The sequence below is a fragment of the Pelobates fuscus genome, chromosome 3 (assembly GCF_036172605.1).
Source record: "Pelobates fuscus isolate aPelFus1 chromosome 3, aPelFus1.pri, whole genome shotgun sequence".
NCBI lineage: Eukaryota > Metazoa > Chordata > Amphibia > Anura > Pelobatidae > Pelobates > Pelobates fuscus.
Genome location: NC_086319.1, coordinates 321760429 through 321778705, shown reverse-complemented (window position 1 = coordinate 321778705; position 18277 = coordinate 321760429). Strand labels below are relative to the sequence as shown.

Genomic DNA, 18277 nt, shown 5'->3' with positions numbered 1-18277 from the left:
GTTATGTCCCGCTATAGTCCTCACAGTTCTCTCCGGCTCTGTGGGGATAGGCGCTTTCAGGTGTTTGACATGGAGGGGTAGGCTGTGAAAGCCAGGGATTGTTATAAAGTCTTTTGGGGAAGATTTGAGGAATTGAACCGTAGTCTGCCACAAAATGCACTTATAATATGTAGAGCTTCCAGTAAGAGCTCCTCTCTTTTGAGTCATTTTTATATACATTTTATTCACCCATTCTGTTACAGAGAGCGCTATATTGTATCTCTTTTTATTTCCATATTGTCACACAGTGGACCACCATCATAAAATACAGTTCACAGAGTGAGGAATATACCATTCCATGCTATTTGTTGGAAGACACTCACACCAAGTCCCGTTTGGGGTTATGAACCCCAAAATGCAGTACTTGAAAAATAAGCAGAAAATAACAAAGTCCTAGGCAAACAGAGTCTGATAAGGGGTAAGGCAGAGGCAAGGTCAGGCAATCCAAAGTCAAATTCCAGGCAGCAGAGGTATATCCGATAAATCCAGGAGAGCAAGGTAACAGGGAAAGTAGGGTGCCAAACATAAGCCACACCTATACTGGCTAGTCTCTAGAACACCTATTAGTGTATGGAGCTATCAGTTACAGGGGTTGCCATGGAGTGTATTAGTGGACTAATATGTCTGCAGGTTTGTCCTAAACATCGCCGCTGGAGCATCGATGGAATAGAGGAAAGTCGTGACACACCATATCCATAGGCGGAGATCGTACTGCCCAGCTATATTTAAGTAGAGCTTACTTATATACATCACAAACTTACTACACTACACAGTCTCTCTTTTTATCCTTGTTTCATATTTGGCAAACTCAACAGGGCCAGCCTTGGCGCTGCTCCCTCCATCTAAACACATCCTTTGTCTGACCAGGACAAGAGTGACTCTGGTTTGGGATTTTTTCAGCTGCCTTTTGATACCTATATCATTGGCGCTAGCAATATAATGCCTTATTTTTCTTAGTGTTTACATTGATGCCTAATAACACTTACAGTGGAAGTCACTCAGAGGAGATTCCGATTGGCGCAGCGTGGCATTTTGAGAGAAAAGGGTAAGTAAAAATCACCTTTTCAGCACAATTGAAGCTAGCTCGCTAGCTCGATTGCCTAAAATGCCACATCAGGATTTGACTTGAATGGTCAGGAATACTGTAGTGTTCCTTTAACAAGGGCCCTATGACAGGGAGAGGTGCAAGGTCTCAAGAGCTGACTGGACTCCTGAATAAACACACTGTGTACTGTACACTGATTGTAAGTACTCCTTATTTTGGCAGAAACATGAATATATTTCTGTTACCTCAAAATTGTATTCTTCCTCCAGAACCTTGTGTCTCAATGTACAATTCCCTAGATTGTGAGTTCATGGGCAGTTCTCTACTCCTTTTGTTAAGACAATCAATATTTACCCTATTTGTATAATTACCATGGTTATTTTTGCATAACTTGTAACGATCTCTGAATAAATATAGAAATACATTATGTTATACAAGCAGGTCAGAGGGATTTGAGCTCTTTATAGGGACTGTCCCTCCTATATAGGGACACTTGATAGCTATGGAAGTATCCGATTCCCTTCAATAACAAAAGTGCCAACTCTAATAAACAGCATTGAACTGACCACGCCCACTCATTTCAGGAATTCAATAGGTGTGTGACCGACTTATAAACACGCCCCCTGGATCGCTATTGGTTCCCCAGGAAAGGGGCGGGACGTGTGTGGAACACACTAGAAATAGTTGTTCAGTGGTGATTCAAGTCTCGCCCTGCGTCACGTGATTTGCGCTGGCCAATCAGATTCCCGCTGATAGTGGCCCACTGCGGACCGAGCTGGAAGTTGGTATCTACCCCGGGAGCGAGTGACGGGAGAGCGGAGAGATGACCCGTGAGTGCGGGGCCGGGCGGGGTGCGGTGTAGTTGGTTCTCGGTGGCAGGGTGAGGTGTGGGGGAGCCGGCTGGGGGTCGGGGAGCGCAGTCTGTGCTGCCACGTCAACCGGGCCTGGGCTCCCCGGGAGCGGCCGGAGACACTGCCCTCACTGGGCTCCCCGGGACCGGCCGGAGACACTGGGCTCCCCGGGAATGGGAGTTACAGAGACTGCATTACCCACCTAACGGCACCTACCGCCAGCCTGGCACACACTGGGCTCCACAGGGAGAGAGAGACAGGCTACTAACACCATGTCCTCCACCTCCTCCATCCCAGGGGCAGTGAATCCCCAGATTACATAGTGAGATCTGTTTAACTTCTACAGCCCATCTACATAGAGGAAATATACACCCCCGATAGAGGAATGGTTGTATCCCCCCCCCTCCAGATAGAGGAATGGTTGTATCCCCCCCCCTCCAGATAGAGGAATGGTTGTATCCCCCCCCTCCAGATAGAGGAATGGTTGTATCCCCCCCCCCTCCAGATAGAGGAATGGTTGTATTCCCCCCCCCTCCAGATAGAGGAATGGTTGTACCCCCCCCCTCCAGATTGAGGAATGGTTGTACCCCCCCCCCTCCAGATTGAGGAATGGTTGTACCCCCCCCTCCAGATTGAGGAATGGTTGTATCCCCCCCCCTCTCCAGATAGAGGAATGGTTGTATCCCCCCCCCTCTCCAGATAGAGGAATGGTTGTATCCCCCCCCTCTCCAGATAGAGGAATGGTTGTATCCCCCCCCTCTCCAGATAGAGGAATGGTTGTATCCCCCCCCTCTCCAGATAGAGGAATGGTTGTATCCCCCCCCCTCTCCAGATAGAGGAATGGTTGTATCCCCCCCCTCTCCAGATAGAGGAATGGTTGTATCCCCCCCCCTCTCCAGATAGAGGAATGGTTGTATCCCCCCCCCCTCCAGATAGAGGAATGGTTGTATCCCCCCCCCTCTCCAGATAGAGGAATGGTTGTATTCCCCCCCCCCCTCTCCAGATAGAGGAATGGTTGTATTCCCCCCCCCCCTCTCCAGATAGAGGAATGGTTGTATTCCCCCCCCCCCTCTCCAGATAGAGGAATGGTTGTATTCCCCCCCCCCCTCTCCAGATAGAGGAATGGTTGTATTCCCCCCCCCCCTCTCCAGATAGAGGAATGGTTGTATTCCCCCCCCCCTCTCCAGATAGAGGAATGGTTGTATTCCCCCCCCCCTCTCCAGATAGAGGAATGGTTGTATTCCCCCCCCCCTCTCCAGATAGAGGAATGGTTGTATTCCCCCCCCCCTCTCCAGATAGAGGAATGGTTGTATTCCCCCCCCCCCTCTCCAGATAGAGGAATGGTTGTATTCCCCCCCCCTCTCCAGATAGAGGAATGGTTGTATTCCCCCCCCCCTCTCCAGATAGAGGAATGGTTGTATTCCCCCCCCCCTCTCCAGATAGAGGAATGGTTGTATTCCCCCCCCCCTCTCCAGATAGAGGAATGGTTGTATTCCCCCCCCCTCTCCAGATAGAGGAATGGTTGTATTCCCCCCCCCTCTCCAGATAGAGGAATGGTTGTATCCCCCCCCCTCTCCAGATAGAGGAATGGTTGTATCTCCCCCTCCATATTTCCCCACCACCACCAAGATACAGGTTGTGTTGTATTCCCTCCCCCCCCCCCCCCCCCTCCCCCCCCCCCCTGCTGCCAAGCTACGGGAATGGTTTTTAATTCCCCCTAAGCTACCGGAATGTTTTTTAATTCCCCCTAAGCTACAGCAATGGTTTTTACAGGCAAAATGGCAATTAGTGGCACATATAGCTGTTTTCTGAACACACAACTTGTAAAAGGTTGCTATAAACAACGTGACCACTTAAGTGATTTGAAGTAGTCATGGTGCCTGGCATCTGTATTGGCTATGCAACCTGCAAATCTGGAACTTGCTGTCAGTGGCAAAACTCTGTCAGGGTCATTAGTCAGTCCTTGATAATGGGAGCCTTTCTCTGCAAATTTTAAAGGGGCATGTATCGCTTTGAGACTGTTTCATTCAAAAGCTTTAGCTTTGAATAAAACTGTTGCCTAACTCTGCAAACTGAAAAAAAGCAGGGTAAATTATTTATTATTTTGTCTCAATATTTACCGGCTTCTCCATTGTGTATGCTTTCCACACCCACTGCAGAGGGGATACTGATCTAACCAATCAGTGTCCTATCCCTAGGAATGCTGGAAAGTGCATTGTGCATTCATGACAAACTTACACATGTACAGTTGAAAGATCTCTTCACAACATCCAGACAAGGGGAAAAAGAGTATGAGTATGAGTCTGGTCAGTGTGAGTTTCACTCTCTTGTTGCTGCACAATGATGCCATGTTTCTGTCATTAGTGGACTGGTCTAAAACTGAGGTGGGAGGGTAGGAGGAAGAAACTCCCCTAGCTGAGGAATGCTCAACAATTCAATCTGACTAAGTTTTAAAACCTTACATACTTTTTTAAAATTCTTTATTTTTGCATTGTGCTTATAGTTACATAAATGTGTGTTCTGCCACAACAGCAGGCATAAAAACATTCAACCAGTACTAGTAGTCTAGCATTGTGACATTTTGAGGTTTACGCACATTTTGTGGTTCTTTATCATGGTTAAACATTCAGCGAAGATGTGTTTATCAACAAGACAGGCATAAGGTTGTATCAGGGTTGTGTGTCCAAGTTGCCAGATTTGGCAGTTCAGGAGTATGCATGTTTAGGTAAGTCATGTGTAATATTGAGCAGGATAGACAAGTGAGTATGTTAGTCTGGGGAGCTGTATGATTTGTGGTGGTTCAAGGGATTATATGAGCTAGAATGTCATCTTAAGATGAAGTAAGTAAGATAGGTCTTGTGGCAAGATCTCGGTCAAGTTCGAGGTGAGTAAATAGGTCGTGGGGGGGCTTTGGGAAACTGGGTACCAGAGTATTTAGTAGCCAAGGTCCCCAAAGGAGGTTGGTTGCCCCTGACCAAGGGGGTGGGGGGGGGGTTGTCGCTTCCTCGTGAGGTAAGTGGAGCTGCTGATTTTTTTATGGGCCTCTGGGGGCTGAGGCGGTCATATAGGTTGACAAGTGTCTGAACCTTATTTGGGTGTGCTGAACTAGTAGGTTGGCATAACAGTAATTATGTATATGCGAGAAAATTACTAAAGGTCAAAAGAACAAAAAATAAGAGTCAACATTATCATAAGCATCGCTGCCCTTCTTCAAGATCCGCGTGGAGTTTTGGAAGGTTCTCTTGTGCCGTGGCCCGTCAGGTGACTCGGTCTACTGGTTCCGTTGTTCGCGGGGTAAATGGTATTATGTTGTCTGGGTCCCATGTCTGTGCAGGGGTTCTTGCATTGTGGCCACTCTCTGGCAGTCCCAGCTTGGCGAGTATAGCAGGGGCTTCTTTGTCCGATGAGATCTTGTGAGTTGTCCCGTTGTAGGTGATCAGTAGAGCGCAACCGTGATAAATTAAAATTAATGTACAGTAATAAAAAACAAAAAACTAGCAGCTATACACAAATAAAGTTCCTTAAAAATCTTTACCTATATATAATACTTAAAGGAACACTATAGTCACCTAAATTACTTTAGCTAAATAAAGCAGTTTTAGTGTATAGATCATTCCCCTGCAATTTCACTGCTCAATTCACTGTCATTTAGGAGTTAAATCACTTTGTTTCTGTTTATGCAGCCCTAGCCACACCTCCCCTGGCTATGATTGACAGAGCCTGCATTAAAAAAAAAAAAAAACTGGTTTCACTTTCAAACAGATGTAATTTACCTTAACCCCTTAAGGACCAAACTTCTGGAATAAAAGGGAATCATGACGTGTCAGACATGTCATGTGTCCTTAAGGGGTTAAATAATTGTATCTCAATCTCTAAATTGAACTTTAACCACATACAGGAGGCTCTTGCAGGGTCTAGCAAGCTATTAATATAGCAGGGGATAAGAAAATCTTAATTAAACAGAACTTGCAATAAAGAAAGCCTAAATAGGGCTCTCTTTACAGGAAGTGTTTATGGAAGGCTGTGCAAGTCACATGCAGGAAGGTGTGACTAGGGTTCATAAACAAAGGGATTTAACTCCTAAATGGCAGAGGATTGAGCAGTGAGGCTGCAGGGGCATGTTCTATACACCAAAACTGCTTCATTAAGCTAAAGTTGTTCAGGTGACTATAGTGTCCCTTTAACATAAGTGTCAGTGCTATATATATGATAGCCTTACAATAGGTAATCAATTCACATGTGAAAATCAGCAACTTATCACTGTGAATTAGTAGTATATATGTTATCACAATAAGTTTGATTGAACACAATACTTTAATACTTTTCATGTGTTCAATCAAACTTATTGTGATAAAATAAATATTTTATATCTGAATTGATTTGCCTATTGTAAGGCTATCATATATAGCGCTGACACTTATTTAATGTATTATGGTGCCTAAACTGGTCCTTGAGTGATTGGGGCATAGATGCTGAATCTCAATATTTACATTTTTGTATTTTCTTTTTTTTGACATTCTTTATTTATAAAATTTTTTCAAAATAAGGAGGGAGACAGAAAAAAGAAAGGGGAGGGAGGGGGGGGGGAAGCACGGTATATTTTACATAATACATTACAGTTATGGACATCTTGATTGGCTATCTAAAGTTGAAAGCGGTTACCGCAATACCTTTACGGTTAATACCAAGTCAGCCTGGCCTGTTTGAGTGGCTACGCCAAGTACATCTGCTAAATCTGTAACATCAGAACGATGGACATCAAGCCTGCTTGTACTTTTCCTGAGGGGGTGGAGCCCCGCCAAGTAGCAGGCAAACGGCACGGAAAGCAGGCCGATCTGGGGTAGCAGAGGAGTGTGTACCCAGTTCTGGGTCGGGAGATGGAGGTCATCTGTCCTGGGAGAATACCTGGCTCGTAGAGAGGGCTGGGTTCTATTCGCTGAAAACCGTGTCCTAGGACGGGCACAGGGAAAAGGGGGGTGGAGGGAGGGGGGGGGGGGGAAAAGGGGGGGGGGGCGGGAGGGGGGGGAAAGGAGAGGGGGGGGCAGAGCTGAGTCCGGGGCTATCACCCGGGGATGCGGAACACTACTGCAATTTCAATCGCCTATGTTATATTAATGGCAGAGTAGGCCGGTTAGGCCTGTCCATGGGCTATGTAGGACGTCCATGGAAACCACAGGAGTGCACATTTGTCTGAGCGGTCCTGCAGGGAAGCGGTCAACATTTCCATGTTGTGGATTTCTTCTACCTTGTCCACCCATTGTCTATATGTGGGCACTGCCTGGCTTTTCCAGAGCAGGGGGATGAGACTTTTCGCGGCAGAGAGCAGGTGTATCGTGAGCGTTTTCTTATACCTTTGAACCGACATGGCTGTGTGGTGCAAAAGCATTGGTAGCGGTTGCAGTGGGAGGTCCGGGTCTGCTATTTCGGTGATCTTAGAGTGTATCAGCCGCCAGAACGGGACAATGCGGGGGCAGTTCCACCAGATGTGGAGGGTAGTGCCCGGGGCAGAACCACATCTCCAGCATTCGCCAGAGGAAGTGCCAAACATACGTTGAAGCCTGTCAGGGGTTCTATACCATTGCGTGAGCAGTTTATAGCTCATTTCCTGAAACTTAGAACTAATAGAGCACTTGTGGGTTAGGATGAAGATTTTGTCCCACTCCTGGGCCGTCAGGTGTGTCCCTGTCTCTTTTTCCCATTTTTCGGTGTATCCTAGAGGGCTTTCGTTACCCAGTGCTTGTAACATAGTGTAGAGATACGATACGGCATGATCTAGGTGTTTCCTGTCTGTGCATAGGCGCTCGAAGTCCGTCAATGGTCTGTGTATGTGGTCTAAACCCTGGAGGCTCATGTAATAAGTCTTCACCTGGTGATAACGGAACCTATCCAGTGTAGTCGGACTCTGTGCCGTTGTCACGTCAGTCAGCGGTTTAAGGGCTCTGTCTCCCGTCCATTGTCGTAGATAGATCCAGTCCGTCTGTGCGAAATTTCGAAAAGCCGCGGGGGGAAGGCCTCCTGCTAGTCGCGGGTTGTAAGTTAGGGGCGTGAGTGGGTTCGGGGATGTAGTGAGTCGGTGTGCGTAACGCAGTGTGCACCAAACCTTAAGGGTGGCATCGATAAGTGGGTTGTGCGTCCGGAGTTCCGCGAACGTGAGGGATCCAAGCCACAGCCTGGCTGGGATCGTCCCTCCGGCCTGGCATACCTCCATGGGTACCCAACGTTTGGCCCCAGGGCGTGCATGCCAGTCCACAACCCTTTGTAGATGTGTAGCGCGGTAGTATTGCTGCATGGAGGGCAGTCCGGCACCCCCGGCCGATTTTGGCTTTTCTAATGTGGCTCTACGGATGCGGGAAGCGGAGCGTTTCCAGATGAAATTGCGTATTTCCCTCGTAAGAGTGCGGAAAAACGCTTGGGGGATCGCGACAGGTAGGGCCGCGAATAGGTACAACAGTCTAGGGAGGACATTCATTTTAAGTGCCTGGATGCGGCCAAACCAGGTGAGGTATTGTGGTGTCCAGCGGAGAAGGTCTTTTTGAATGGTCGTCAGGAGGGGTGGAAAGTTAGCTGTATACAATTGGGTCAAATCGCGTGTTAGCCAGGTGCCTAGGTATTTTAGTTTGGTAGGCTGCCAGGAAAAGGAGAACAGGCTTTTCAGGCGGTCGGCGAAACCGGTGTCATTAAGCAGTGGCATGGCTTCCGATTTATCAAGGTTGAGCTTGAGATTGGAAACTTGACGGTACTCGCGAAACGCCTGAAGAAGGTTAGGAATGGAGATCAGAGGTTGTTCAATAAAAAACAGCATGTCATCCGCGTAGGCGGCCAGTTTGTGTTCCTCCGCTCCCAGCGACACCCCTGTAATGCCCCCATCCTGTCTGACCGCCTCCAGGAATGGTTCTAGAGAGAGGGCAAACAGGAGGGGGGACAGGGGGCAACCCTGGCGAGTGCCGTTACTGATGGGGAATGATTGTGTGAGGGTCCCGTTGACTCTGATTCGCGCTGTCGGTGTCGTGTACAATGCCGACACCCAGGTGCACATTTGGGGGCCGAATCGAAAGTGTCGGAGGGTAGACGCGAGGTATGTCCAGTCTACTCGATCGAACGCCTTTTCGGCGTCCGTCGAAAGTAGGACAGCCTCTCTCCGCTCAGTTGTAACCGAGTGTATTATATTGAGTGCCCGTATCGTGTCGTCCCTGGCCTCCCTCCCAGCGATGAACCCTACCTGGTCAGGGTGGATCAGGTCCGGGAGAAGTGGGGAGATCCGTCGAGCTAGGGTCTTGGCAAAAAGTTTTAGGTCGCAATTCAACAAAGATATTGGGCGGTAACTCGAACAGTTAGTCGGGTCTTTCCCTGCTTTGGGGATTACCGTGATAGTAGCAGCTAAGGTGTCAGTGGGGAATTGCCCGCCTTCACGAATCGAGTTCAGCCCCAACAAAAGTTTTGGCAGGAGGGTGTCACTGTACGCGCGGAGGTACGCGATCGGTAGCCCGTCAGGACCGGGGGCCCTATGTGGCTTCATGAGTTTCAGTGTGCCTTTGAGTTCCTCAAGTGTTATGGGTTGCTCTAGGGCGTCTGATTGATCTAAGGTGAGTGTCTTGGAGATGTGTTTGGCGAGGTAGTCTGCGACCCTCTTCTGATGAGTTTGAGTGTCTGTCCCAGGCGTGGTCTGCGATCGGTTGTACAGGTCTCTGTAGTATGTCTGAAAGGCGTCAAGTATCCCGTCCGGTCGTCTCGTGCTACGTCGGTCGTGTGTGTTCATTTTGTGAATGTGGTGTGCCCTCCTCTTTGCCTGTAACATCTTCGCCAGAAGCCTACCGCTTTTATTGGAATGTTCATAAAAATACCTGGCAGATTTCGTTATAGTGTGCAATAGACCCTGGGAAAGGTGATCTCTAAGTTCTCTCCGTGCAGCTGTCAGTCGTAGGTAGTCGTCGTCATCTAACGTTTGTTTATGCTTGGCTTCCAGGTCAGACACTTTAGTCGTGAGGTCTGTGAGGTGTCTGCGCCGGTCTTTTTTGCGCTGTGTACAGAGGGCGATGTAATGACCCCGTATAACACATTTATGTGCCTCCCAGACCGTCAGGGGGGGGGTGTCGGGTCCCTCGTTCGTGTCAAAGTACTGTGTGATCGTTTGGAGCGTGGATGCACGGACGGCTACGTCGTTCAGTAAGGATACATTGAGTTTCCATTGTCTGTCTCTAGGTTTATGGAGGGGTGAGCTCGTGCGAACCTTAACCGGTGCATGGTCAGAGTGGGTCGTGAGTCCGATATGAGCATCGTGGAGTAGTGAGAGGAATTCCTGAGGCATGAATATATAGTCGATACGACTGTAGTTGCGATGTACATGGGAGAAGTGAGTATAGTCGCGACCGTCAGGATGTGCGGTCCTCCAACAGTCCACTAGGCCTAGGCTGTTCAACGCTCTAGCTGCGGTTCTAAGGCAGTGGGGGGGGATTGTGCTAGACCCGCGAGACGTGTCTCTGAGCGGGTCAAGGGGCATATTTAGATCGCCCGTGACCACCAAAAGGCCCTCCCTGAATTTACCGAGTTTTGTCAGAGTGCGGGAAAGGAAAGTGTGTTGTCCACGGTTGGGGCTATATATGCAGGCAAACGTGTATTTGTGGTCAGCAATAGTCCCCTTAACGAAAAGGAAGCGGCCCTCGGGATCAGGGAGAGTCTCCGTGTGGCTAAAAGGCACAGAATTCGCTATGAGTATCGCTACACCTGCTCTCTTAGACGACTGGTGGTTGGCATAGTAAGCCAGATTATAACGGTTATTTTCAAGTTTGGGCGCGTCAAGGCCCCTGAAGTGCGTCTCCTGCAGGAAAGCCACAGACACTCTCTCCGACCACATACGGCGTAGCAGGTGGGAGCGCTTCTCCGGTTGGTTGAGGCCCCCGGTGTTATTGGACCAAAAAGTGAGCAAGTCTGGTGTAAATTCTGTCCGCACCCCGGGGGAAGGGGGATCCATAGTTGGGGGGGGGGGGGGGTGGGGGAAGGGGGAAAAGGCAACTAATGAACCTAGACCGGTAGGTGGTGTTCAGGAGACTATGAAGGTCTAGAGGGTCTCGCTGAACCCCGGTCCTATGTACAGGGAGAGGTCAGTTGCGGGAGGTGTGGGGAAGTCCGCTCCCGGAGGTTGTCGCGGTGAAGTGTGGGTAGTCAGCACTCATCATCCTCGGCACCCAACCCGCTATCTGCGGTTAGGTGTCAGGGATGTCACAGGTCGGGGGGGGGGGGAGACGAGTCTCGAGGCATTGTGGTGGGCGGGCCAGGGGGCGCCGCCGGCTGGAGGGGGCACATCTATGGCGCAGTCATGAAGGTGGGAGGTGGTGGGGGGGGGGGGGGGGGGGTCATCCACTTCATGATAGAGGTGAGACACAGCATATACCAAAAAAGCAATTAAAACATCCAACAATTACAGTCTACACTAGGATAGAGAGCTAAGCTTAACCCAAGGGGAGTCTCCGGGTTGACGTTGGGGGTGTGGAGGGGATCTGGGAGAGTGGTTTGGTAAAACATTGCAGAAACATAGTAATATTCGAAATCTGAGACAAGGCTGCAAGCTGACATTGGTGGTTTTAGTTATGTTCATAAAGATGCTAAGGGCAACCTGTGGGTAATTTAGGAATCACATCGCCTCTTGTAGAGCACTTGCGGGTGCGGTCCAATCTGCTCCGGTCGGACCCCAACAAGAGGCTAAACATGTGCGTGGGGAGTGTCAGGAACCCGGGTGTTACCACTTACACAAGCCATGGCGTCTCAGCGTGGCACGTGGACCTGGAGTACCAATGGCTACTCGGTGGGGACATATCCAGAATACACCAATTTAAGTGTAGAATGTCAGCGTGCAGCCTCACCATATTTAACAAATAAAAGAACAAAACGTTGCAGAAACCAAATACGTCTATCAAGCGCCCTGTAGGGAGCGTTAACATGTGGACCATCTAAACCACAGCATTGTCCTAAGTAGCCTGGGCCCATGCGAGGTCCGATTCTGACTGTGCGGGCAGCACGCAGAATGCGGGTAAGTCCGCGCGGGGCACACAACATGAACTGTATATTCCGTACCAGGGGGGTCGAGGTCGAAACTTATTGGCCTTCGCAATGGCTACGACTGTTAATGGGGGCAGGATAGTGAGTGCAGTGGTAGCGTGCGGGGGGGGGAAAAAGCAACCGCCCAGGTCTGGCTCACGGCATCACGTGGCGAGGGCCCCAAGTAGCAGGCTGTGTGTTATACAGATATTAACTACACCCGCCCCGGAGGGGGGGGCATATGGCTTCAAGCAGGCAAGGGCGGGGGGGGGGAGGGGGCGGTGCACTAAAGGTAGCAAGGGCATTGTAGGGGGAGCAGTGGGTGACTAGGCTGCCTGTTTCCTAATAAAAAATTTTTGTGTAATCCTAACTAACAGAGTGGAAAGCTGGGAACATGTAAATGCAATTGTAAATACAATAGAAAGATAAAGATGTTACTGTTACCGGGAGCAGGAACCATCACCCGCAGGGGTGTTTAACGTACAGGTTGCAGATATAAGCTCATGCCCACGGAGTTCAGGAATGTACGGCCCAGTCCCCCACCCCACAATGGCAGAAGTAAAGCGGATAGCTGTGCGCGGCCTGCCAAGCAAGCAGCACCCCATCCCCTGTGAGTCCCCAAGGTCCATGTTGCTAGGTGAGATTCCCGTCCTCGGCCCGGTCACTGGCGGCCTAGGACTGTGGATCATGTCCCCCTATATGTCGCAGAGTGGAGTCGTTAGGTGCCGGCAGGAAACAAAAGTCCTCGACTGTTAAGCGGGTGACTGTTCAAAGTAGTGGGCCATGGTCTATGAGGCAGGGGTTCAGTAGGAAAGCGGTAAGGTCTCATTCTTCCGGGCCCTCCGGGCCGCCACGGCGTTGCGGGGGGGGTGCAGCATGGCCCCCTGTGAGGTTCTCTGCTGCCGGGTAAGGTCCAGTGGGGCGAGCAGGCGGGAACTCGAGAATCCAGTTCGGGATATGTACATGCGGCAGTCCAGCAGACTGTAGAAATCGGGGCACATCATTGGGCCAGCGTAGCGTGTGCCAGCGGTTCTCGGTCCTAGCTTGTAGGCTGAACGGGAAACCCCATTTGTAGGGAATCCGTTTTTCGAGCAACATGTTCGTCAGGGGTTTCAGTGCCCGTCGGGCATCCAGCGTGAGAGTCGACAGGTCCTGGAACAGCCAAACCTGGGTTCCCATGTAGGTGATCGTGCGCTGGGCCCTGGCCGCCCTCATTATGGCTTCTTTCTGCGGGAACGAGGAAAGGCAACATATAACGTCTCTGGGTAGGCCGTCTCTCCTGGGGCCCCGTAGAGCTCTGTGGGCACGTTCCAGTGGAATGTCGGCCGGTGGGTCGTCGTCTAGCAGTTGCCTGAAAAGGCCAAGCAATAGATCGCGGGGAGACTCGTCGTCCGCCTCAGGGAGGCCTCTCACCCGTATATTGTTACGGCGGCCTCTGTTGTCCAGGTCTTCGATCTGTCTACGCATTTCAAGCAGGATATTCCCTTGGCGTGTCATCGCCAGGTCCGTGGCCTGCTGGTGGTGCGTTGAGTGGAGGCGGTGTTCCTCCAGGTCGGTCACCCTCTGTTCCAGGACTGTTAAGTCCCTACGCACCCCAGCAATCTCCTCTCGGATGATGGTGCGTAGTTCAGTGATCATGGCAGCTTTATCACCTCTCGTAAGCATGTTCGCCGAGATGAGAGCTAAATCCCTGGACATCTGGGTAAAGGCATCTGCATCTGGTGTTCTCTCCGCGGAACCGGTCGTGCTGCTGGCGCTTGGGGAAGGAGGGGAGGTAGGCGCCATCTTGTCTGCGCCTCGTGTGCCTCCAAGTTGTTGTGGGGTGGACATAAACTCGTCCATAGGACCCAAACGCAGGTTCGTGTGGGGTGTGGGAGGGTGGCGAGGGGTGTTCCGTCTGGGTTTCCCCATGTGGGTCGCGGGTTTTGCTCTGTAATCGGGCTTATGCGGGTTGGGGCCTGGGAGCGAGTGCAGCGTGCGACTTACTCCATGAGCGGTCAAGCCACGCCCCTCCATTTTTGTATTTTCCACCATACTTTCTGACAGAAATAGCTTCAATTATTGAATATGTTTGAAATCTGAAGTAAGCACAATTTTTGCCATGTTTCCAGTATTTCTTTATGAAGTAGTCTGTCTGCCTACAGAGTCCCTTTAAGCAACAAATCACATTTAAATTTTTTTTTGTGCACCTTTTTAGGGATCGACCGATTTATTGTTAGGTTTTTTTAGAGCCGATACCGATAATCTGTGGACTTTCAGGCCGATAACTTACCGATATTCTGTAGTTTTACCATTTAAAAAAAAAACTATTTCTACATAAACCTACTGTTAACTGAAAGTGTTTTATTTATATTTTTTTGCAAATCTTCTTTTATTAACCCCTTAAGGATACATGACATGTGTGACATGTCATGATTCCCTTTTATTCCAGAAGTTTGGTCCTTAAGGGGTTAAGGTAAATGCACAAAATATACATGCCAGTCAGAGTTTTTTGTTTTCTAGAATATTTGTGTGTGTGCGTGCGCGCTCGCGCGCAATGGATGCAGTAAGTATTTGATTAGTGAATGCAGAGTGTGTGTGTGTTTTGTGTAGTGTGTATAATGAATGCAGTTTGTGTGGTTGTGTAGGTATGTAATGTGTGTAAAATAACTTTTTATTTTATTTTATTTTTTGTCCCTGGCCAGGGAGGGGGATATGGCATTCCCTAGGTGGCCCAGCACACTCTCTCTTACTTGCCTTCCCTTCAGCTCCCCTGTCTAACTCTCGCAGCCTGCGTGCCACGGAGCGTTGCCATGGTAACCCGTGGCAGCGCTCTGACGGCCGCGGGACTTACGAGAGTTAGATGGAAGCTGCTGGTAAGGTAAAAGCGTGCTGGGCCCCCTAGGACCCTGATGGCTGCCCTGGTCTGCATTGACGGCAATATCAGTATCTTTATTGGCTGATACCGATTTTGCTAAAAATACAGAATATCGGACAATAATATCAGCCAGACCGATAATCCGTTGATCCCTATACCTTTTTAATGACTGTCAAGATGACTAAGCTTACTGTGAGATTACTCTTCATGAATGTGCTACTGCCTCTGATCAATACCACTTATTCTTCAGGTGGAAACCAGCGTGAACTTGCCAGGGCAAAGAACATGAAAAAAACTGCAGACAGCAAAAAGAAGCAAGATGATGGCTTGTCAGCTGCGGCACGAAAGGAGAGGTATGACATTTAACATCAGCAATTCTTCTACCCACCCAGTAACGAAGCAATATGCTATTGCTAAAATGGGCAAAGTAGGCAGGCGCAGCCCTTATGTTCTGAGACAACCTGACTTTTAAGTGGATTGACCTAAATGGGGTTAGCCTATCACTTCTGGTCATGTATGAATGAACTTGATATTGCACATTTACAATTCTGTCAAGTAGATGCCATACTTTGAGGACCTAATAGCACTATAACCACTATAATAGCATTTGGTAATTATGATTAAAGGAACTCTATAGTGCTTCCTTCTGCAAAGTGTGAGAACGTTTAGTGTTGATTGGCCCCCTTAAAGGGACACTCCAGGCACCCAGATCACTTCTGCCCATTGGAGTGGTCTGGGTTCCAACTCCCACAACCCTTAACTCTGCAAGTGTAATTATTGCAGTTTTTTTATAAACTGCAAAAATTACGTTGCAGAGTTAACTCCACCTCTAGTGGCTGTCTACTAGACAGCCACTAGAGGGCACTTCCGTGTCTCTAGCACATATTTCCAGTGCTAGAGTGTCGCTGGACGTCCTCGCGCTGTGTGAGGACCTCCAGCGTCGCTCAATTCCCCATAGGAAAGCATTGAAAAGCATTTTGAATGCTTTCCTATGGGGAGCTCTAATGCGCATGTGCGGCATTGCCGCGCATGCGCATTAGGTCTCCGCGGGCGGGATCAGTCTTGCCAACGTAATGCGGTGGAGGAAGAAGCAGCAATGTGGGACATGCCGCTGCCTCTGGTAAGTGACTGAAGGGGTTTTCACCCCTTCAGCAACCAGGGATTAGGAGGTGGGAGGGAGAGGGGACCTGCAGTTTCTGGCACTGAAGTTTCCCTTTAAATAGAATAAAAGCGTGCTTTTATTCCAGTGTCAAACTGGTCTGCTGCTGTTGGGCCCCATCCCCGATCCGCCTCCTTGGCTGAGATTATCCCAATTGAAGATCTCAGCCAATCCAATGCCTTTTCATAGAACAGTTGTAAACAGTGGGTCAGTCAGATCAATACTACACAAAAAATGATCACCATGACACACACTCGTCTATGGGGAAAATGGAGAGTAGGGCTTGGTGCTGTTATAGCTTGTTGGTGTTTTAAAATGGTGAGAAATAGAGACTTTTCTTGGTGTGAAGTTGACAAATTTAAGAATGTTTAGATTGTAAGCTAATTTTGAGTAGTGTTATCATAACCAGTTGTTTATGTAAGCTACACTTTTATCTAACTTTATTTATTTTTGTTAAATTAGGGATGCTCAGATAATGCAAGAGAAGCAGAAAAAGGCGCAGATGAAAAAAGAAGAGCCCAAATAGCCTCTGTGGGATAATCTGACGAATGGATGGAGATCTAATGAAAACCCCAGCTCCCTGACACAAACATTCAACTAAATGCTTCTGTTTGTTCCAATGCAGTCTTTTCAGTGCATTGTTTTCAACCTTCCTTTCTTTTAATTCATAAACGAGTAGCATAGTTCCTCTTTGCCTCATGTACATATTATAAATACGCCACTTTATCACAATCCTGAACAGCGTTCAGTCCCCTGTTTGTTTCCCTTTTGTGTTTTTCTAGCTGATTGCAGTCTCCTGCATGCTGATCTAGCATTGGTTAAGTCAGCTCTAGGATGTACGTGTTCAAAGAGTTTACGACAGCAAGGTCCTTCATTGAAATGGAAGTTACCTGTCGGTTTTGTATTTTCGATGGACCGAGTCAAATCTTAAATAAAGTGACTTTTTTTCCGTGAATTGTGCGTTTTTATATGGTGACACCCACAATTTGTGTGGTTCAGGTGATCTGGTAGAAAACATTCCCCGAGTATCAATGACCAGGTGACAATTAAAACGATCAAGTCAGAAGAATATTATTTTTATGTAATTTAGTGGTTCTCCCAGGCCATGTTGTATTAAAATATGCAGTTTTATTTTTCTTCTCTTGCAGTCGTTTGAAGATCCTCAGAAAAACGAGTGTTGCAATGATTCTGCTACGTGCTATCATGAGGTGGTGATATTTGTTAGTGATATACATGGGACTATACTAGCTCAATGCCATTTGGGGTAAATGTTCCCTCAACTAGCACGACCCCTGCAAAATTCTTCATCCCCTTTAGCAATCTCTGGTGATAAAGCCCTTTTAAAGTCTGAAATTCCTGATAAATGTGTATATAGTGTTTGCAATGAAACTGGTTTTAGCTAGTGAGTACACTTCAATACCAATGCATCATTACTTGTGTGTAAATATTAGTCTTCTAATGCTTTTAGGGTGGGAGATAATGGTTAGGTTCTTTGAAAAGTAGTTTATTCTCATCCCAGATGTGGTCTTGGATCAGCAGAATATGGGGAATTTATCAGTGTTGGCAAAATAAGTTTGGCAATCACCATGCAAACCTGTTGAACCAGAAGGCTCATTTCATTGTGGACTTTTTAAATTTTTGTACTGCTTTTCAAAACTGAACTTTACTATTTTTTTTTTTTTATATAATTCTTTATTTTTCAGTGCAGAGTTGAGTATACGTTTCAGTAATATTACATGGCGTTACAGACAGATTGACAATGTTTTGTTTTGCATAGTCATGGTGTGCTGCACTTTTTCATTTTTTTCATAACCAGTAATATTGAAAGGTATACAACAGTCTTGTCAACATTTTTGTATGTATGATAACAAGAGATTTTTGTGAGTGCTTTCGAGAGGAGTTTTGAGTGTGTGGTGTCTCTAGGAGATGGGCTCTCAGGTGTGCCCTTGTGATGTGAGGGAGTGTTAGTTGAGGTTCTGCGTGGAGGCTTGCAGGGGCATCTCTTGTGTATGCCTGTGGTGTTCTGTAGGAATTCCCGGTGTATGGGGTCTCGTTTGCCCAGTGGCTGAGATGTTGGAGTGTGTGGCTGGATGTCATTTGGTGCTCTGCCAGGACATCTGGGGGGAGATTTGTGCCCTCCTTGTGATGTTGTGTTGCCCCTAACCAGGGGGGGAGGGGGGGGTAGCAGGGGTGAACTTTACTTTTGATCGATATCGCTCCTATTTTTCTCACTTATCTATTCTATTTTTGAGCACCAAAGCTGATTTTTCACTGACTTTTTTATTTTTTTTTTT

The 18277-nt window shown here is 48.2% G+C and overlaps 1 protein-coding gene across 1 annotated transcript; it reads left to right on the top strand.

Moving 5' to 3' along the window:
• The first annotated feature begins 1781 nt into the window (after positions 1 to 1781).
• Positions 1782 to 16938, top strand: SERF2 (small EDRK-rich factor 2). The gene is made up of 3 exons (XM_063445657.1): positions 1782 to 1914; positions 15075 to 15177; positions 16446 to 16938. Exons 1-3 carry the CDS (start codon positions 1908 to 1910, stop codon positions 16507 to 16509), a joined length of 174 nt encoding a protein of 57 aa, XP_063301727.1. The 5' UTR covers positions 1782 to 1907; the 3' UTR covers positions 16510 to 16938.
• Positions 16939 to 18277: the final 1339 nt, after the last annotated feature.

Bases quoted from the DNA above. Each gene is read 5' to 3' on its own strand.
- SERF2 (XM_063445657.1), top strand. The intron at 15,178-16,445 runs GTATGACATTTA...TTGTTAAATTAG, and splicing joins GCTGCGGCACGAAAGGAGAG to GGATGCTCAGATAATGCAAG.